This window comes from Nicotiana attenuata, chromosome 11 (assembly GCF_001879085.1).
Source record: "Nicotiana attenuata strain UT chromosome 11, NIATTr2, whole genome shotgun sequence".
In the NCBI taxonomy this organism is placed as follows: domain Eukaryota; kingdom Viridiplantae; phylum Streptophyta; class Magnoliopsida; order Solanales; family Solanaceae; genus Nicotiana; species Nicotiana attenuata.
In genome coordinates, this window is record NC_031999.1 from 9,658,108 (window position 1) to 9,663,433 (window position 5,326).

At 40.0% G+C, this 5,326-nt stretch overlaps 1 protein-coding gene across 1 annotated transcript; it reads right to left on the minus strand.

Annotated features, from left to right (window-relative positions):
• On the minus strand, window positions 1,922-2,503 carry LOC109234691 (RNA-directed DNA polymerase homolog). The gene has a single exon (XM_019400757.1). The coding sequence runs from the start codon at window positions 2,501-2,503 to the stop codon at window positions 1,922-1,924; it is 582 nt and encodes a 193-aa protein (XP_019256302.1).

Here is a 5,326-nt window from a genome sequence, read left to right on the forward strand (position 1 = left end):
CGCCAAGTCTTTTACCATTGCCAGTCTCTCTTGTTCTTTGCAACAACTTTCTTCAAAAGGTTACCAAGCGTCTTGTTAAAAGCTTCAGCAAGGCCGTTGGCGGGTGCATTATAAATTGAAGAATTATGTTGTTTGAAACCAAACTTCTCGCACAGACTCTTAATGAGCTTGTTGTTAAATGGCGTCCCATTATCATTGATTATGTATCTTGGTATGCCATACCTAAAAACTATATATGACTTGATAAAATCGACAACGGTTTCCTTTTTCACCTCCTTGAGTGGAACAGCTTCAGCCCATTTAGAGAAGTACTCCGTAGCAGCCAATATGTACATTTGTCCCTTTGATGACTTTGGAAGTGGTCCAACAACGTCAAGTCCCTATGCAGCAGAAGGCCATGAAGCTACAGTTGGATGAAGAGTCTCTGTAGGTTGGTGGATGTAGTTGGCATGAAATTGACACGCTTGACATCTTTTGGCATGATCCACACAATGATTCGAAAATGGAGCTTTGGACCAGATTGGTGTGCTCCATATGAGCCAGAATGTGCTTCCTCCATCGCTTGGTGGGTTTCTTCTTTGTCAAGACATCACTAGAATAGTCCTTCTTCAAAGGAGCGACAAAATAATGTCCCCTTGTAGAAGATGAATCGTGGTGCCCTCCGCTTGATATCTATTCTTTGTCGTGGATCCTCAGGGAACTTTCTGTGTTCAAGGTATTCTATCAATGTGACTTTCGTTGATTTGAAGATCAAGAAGTGTAGGAATGAACCATCGATGACACATATGTACCTTTGTTCACTCATTCTCTCCAAGTGCCATCGTCGTGGCCAAGTTAGCCAAAGCAACAGCCATGCAATTTTCTTCTCTTGGGACGTGGAAGAACACTTGGTCGAATCTTTCGAGTAAACAAGAAGCATATTGGTGGTATGGAAAGAGATCTTCCTTCTTTACCTCGTAACTCCCCAACACTTGGTTGATGATAAGCTTAGAGTCGTCGTAGATCTCCAATTGTAGAATCTTCATGTCTAATGCCATTTCGAGACCGGCGATCAAAGCTTGGTACTCTGCGGCATTGTTGGAACATGTTTCACCTAAAACAAAGAAGAATGGCAAGACTTGTCTTTCTGGAGAGATCAACACAACTCCTTCTCCCGCACCGTTACGATGTGTAGATCCATCAAAGAACATTGTCCATGGTGGAAACTCTTTGATGAACAAAACGTCTTTATCTGGAAACTCATCTGAAAGCTCCCACTCTGCCGAAAGAGGGTGATCAGCCAGAAAATTGGGTAGTGCTTGTCCTTTCACAGCTTTTTGAGGTGTGTATGTGATCTCATATTGGTTAAACAATATGGACCATCTTTCTAGGCATCCAAAAAGAACAGGTTGAGTCATCACGAACTTCACGGGATCTGCTCGAGAGATGAGTTTGATGGTGTATGCTTCAAAATAATGCCTTAGCTTCTTTATTTCATAAAGTAACGCTAAGCATATTTTCTCAACAGGCGTATAGTTCATCTCAGCTCCCATCAAAGTTCTGCTAAGGTAGTACAAGGCTTGTTCCTTTCCTTCCTCATTCTCTTGAGCAAGTAGTACTCACAGTGAACATTCCTGTGCCGTGATGTAGAGTATCAATGGCTTCCCAAGCATTGGCGCCCCTAATACAGGTGGATCAACAAGTATTATTTTATGCTTTCAAAAGCTTTTGACATGACGGATCCCAATGAAAAGGGATATCCTTCCTCAATAGATGATTGAAGGGTTGACACCGTCCGGCTAGATTAGAGATGAACCTCCGGATAAATGCAAAGTTTCCTTGGAGACTTTGAAGCTCTCTCAAGTTCTTTGGCTTGGGCATTTGCTGAACGACATCAATCTTTGCAGGATCAACTTTAATACCACGATGACGCATAATGAAGCTAAGAATTTCCTGAGGTAACTTCAAATGCACACTTGAGTGGATTCATCTTCAGGTCGAATTTTCTTAACATTTCAAAAACAATTCGAAGGTCTTCAAGGTGGTAACACCTACTCTTCGTCTTCACCACCAAGTCATCGACGTAGTATTCAACACTCTTATGAAGCATATCATCAAAGATGTTTTGCATCGCATGTTGGTAGGTGGCATTGGCATTCTTCAGACCGAAGGGCATCACTTTGAAGCAATATATCCCTTTTGGAGTTCGGAAAGCAGTACACTCTTCATCATTTGGAGACATTCTGATTTGATTGTATCTGGAGGACCCATCCATGAATGACATAGCTTCATGCCCTGTTGTAGCATCAACCATGAGTTCAATAATTGGTAGCGAGAAGTCATCTTTTGGACATGCCTTGTTTAGGTCTCGAAAGTCAATACAAACACGTATTTGACCATTCTTCTTATTGACAGGTACAATATTCGATATCCATGATGGGTACTTTACCTCTCGAATAAATCCTGTCTCAATGAGCTTGTTGACTTCGACTTCAATTTGTAGTACAAGCTCAGGTCGAAACATGCGTTCTGATTGCTTCACAGGGCGTGCTCCACTTTGATCCTTAAATGATGAACAACTACCTTAAGACTAAGACCAGGCATTTCTTTTTATGACCAAGCGAAGACATCTTTGTACTCAGTCAACAACTTGGAGTATTCATCCTCCTCTTGAGGCGTAAGAAGCGCACTAATGAAGGTGAGTCATGGATCTTTTCAAGTACCTAAATTGGGTTCCTTAAGCTCATCCACAGTTGATTGCCTGCCATCTTCTAGTTGAGGGGGGAGCCTCATGAACTTCATCATCAATGTTAAGGCATGGGCTATCTTCCACAGTTATGTGATAGGATGTTTCCACAAAGTCTGACTTTTCTCTTTTTTTTCCTTGGATGTTCGGTATGGCTTATTTCTCTTTCTTTGCTTCTTTATGAGGCTGGCAAGTGTAAACAATGGTTCTCCTTTTGCACCTTCAGCGGACCATCTGCGGATATTGAACAAATAGACTTCCTATTCATACGTGATGGGAAAGCACTATAGATTTCTTTGTCAGCAACAACTTCAAAATGATCCCGCTCCTCATGGACTTGCTCCTTATGTTTTGAAAGTATCTTTCTAGATAGTGACTTCCTTGTGGTCCCTAGGCGACAAAATACAGAGGTCTTTGAGGTAGTGGAAACTTCTTTTAGATGTTTGGAAGATACTGTCACATCTCCTTTTTCTACACCTGTGAGGGTGTAAAGGAGTTTTTCCAATTAAAGGACAATCGGAACGGGATTTATTATTAATATTCAGAGTCGCCACTTGGGAGATTAATGGCGTCCCAAGTCACCAGTTGAATCCCGATCCGAGGAAATTATGACTCTGTTAACAGTCCGCGAACCAAAAATCCGGGTAAGGAATTCTGTTAACCCGAGAGAAGGTGTTAGGCATTCCCGGGTTCCGTGGTTCTAGCACGGTCGCTCAACTGTCATATTTGGCTTATTTATTTGATTTTACTACATGTCTTATCTTACATGCTTTTTAACTTTGAACCTCTTTTATGTTATTAGTTTAAGAGAATTGCAACGTCATGAAAATATGTCTCGAATCGCGTCACATAAATGCACCCGCGATTTTTGACACATTTCGACTTCGTTGAGATTTGAATTTGGGTCACATAAATGTGCACCCGTAATTAAGAAGGTAAGATTATTAAAAACGCGCCTAAAGTGACTAACGAGTTATTATCTTTGGGGAAGGCCGCGAAATTCGCTAAACGACCTATCCCGAAGTCTAAGTATTTTAGTATAAACATTTATCGAGGGCCCCGCAATTTATCTATGTTTCATTTAGCGAGGCTCATCTCGTTTTATTGTTTAAAGGCCAATCTTAAAGTGGACCATGATTTTCTATTCTATTTTGTCTCTAGTAATAAAAGAAAAGTCCTAATTTGACATTGTTTAAGAGTTATTATACTTGGGTCCATGAACTCATATGTAATCAAATCCTTAAGTCGTTCTGGGCCTTGAATGCAACCCACGTAAAGGGCCATTAATCAGGTGTGCCCACAGGGCAGGCCAATCGTAGGCCTGGGCTGGAAGGTGTCTCGACTTGAAAGCTGCAGGCAGCTGTTTGGGCCCAACATTCGAACCCAGTAAGATAAATTCCATGTCCATTTATAATTCAACTTAGCTACTTCACAGACGTTCTGAAATTCAGACCCACTTAGTTATGAAAATTCACTCTCACATGCAACGTGCAACCTGGATAATTACTAATCACGATTCAATTCAACAACGCAATTTATTACTCGAGCTACTTGCATGTTTTTTTTCTGATTTTTATTGAGGCCCTAGATGACTACTTTTGAAAACTGAAATCTCAATCATGGAATCAAAATTCACTTACAGTATACAGAATGACTAACAACCTGATTTTATATCCAAAGACATGCAAAAAATTTCGTTTAAGTATTTACCTATTTGAACATTTGGTTGCTCAGAAGTACCATCCTTAAGACTATATTAAGCTAACAATATCAATAGTCAGATACAGCTAAAAATTTAGAAATCTACAGCAATGCCAACTACTCACAATATTCCAGTTATTTATACTCTACCTAATCTAACCTATGAACCTGCGCAATACAGACACAGCAGAACAACCAGCTCCTATTTCGTCTAACAACTAACATGAAACTAACTTCAATTTAGCTATTACAGCCAATCAACTAACAGATGACACTTGTAATCAATCAAAAACAGTCCAGGCAGTCCCGTTACAGTCCAATTAATTACATTCAGATCAGAATTAAACCACAAATCTACCCTATAATCAACTAGCCTTACATCATAGTCCAATTTAAACTAGTTTAACAGTCCAGGCATGTTATAGCATGAGCGAGATTGGAAATAGGGCTTCATTTCACTCCAACTGAAGGTTACATCAGGGCAAATTTAAGTGTGTACCTGAAAATCAATTGCAATGAACAAAGAAGAGAATCAGCAGCAGTAACAGTTTCCAACAGCAAAATCAGTGTGAATCAACCCAGGAGATGACGTCAAATGATCCAGAGGAAATTTCACGCCAAATCAAACACAAAGACCAATCGAGACAGCTTGAATAGTACCAAACCAATCAACACAGCTTGAACAGACCAACACTTGACCCAAAATCAGCTTATATGAGTCTAATTCCACTTGAAAACAAATCAGCGAATGACTGAAACTTCAGCAGCCTAGGATCAGTCCAATTTCACTATCTAAGAGCTGAAGTTATCCTGAAATTTCTAACGGAGCAATACTTTTTTTTTTGATTTTTTGAAGGTTTTCTATTGTTTTTGGGTTTTTGACTATTTGATTTTCAAATC

Coding starts and splice junctions, on each gene's coding strand:
- LOC109234691 (XM_019400757.1), bottom strand. CDS start 2,503: ATGTTTCGACCTGAGCTTGTACTACAAATTGAAGTCGAAGTCAACAAG.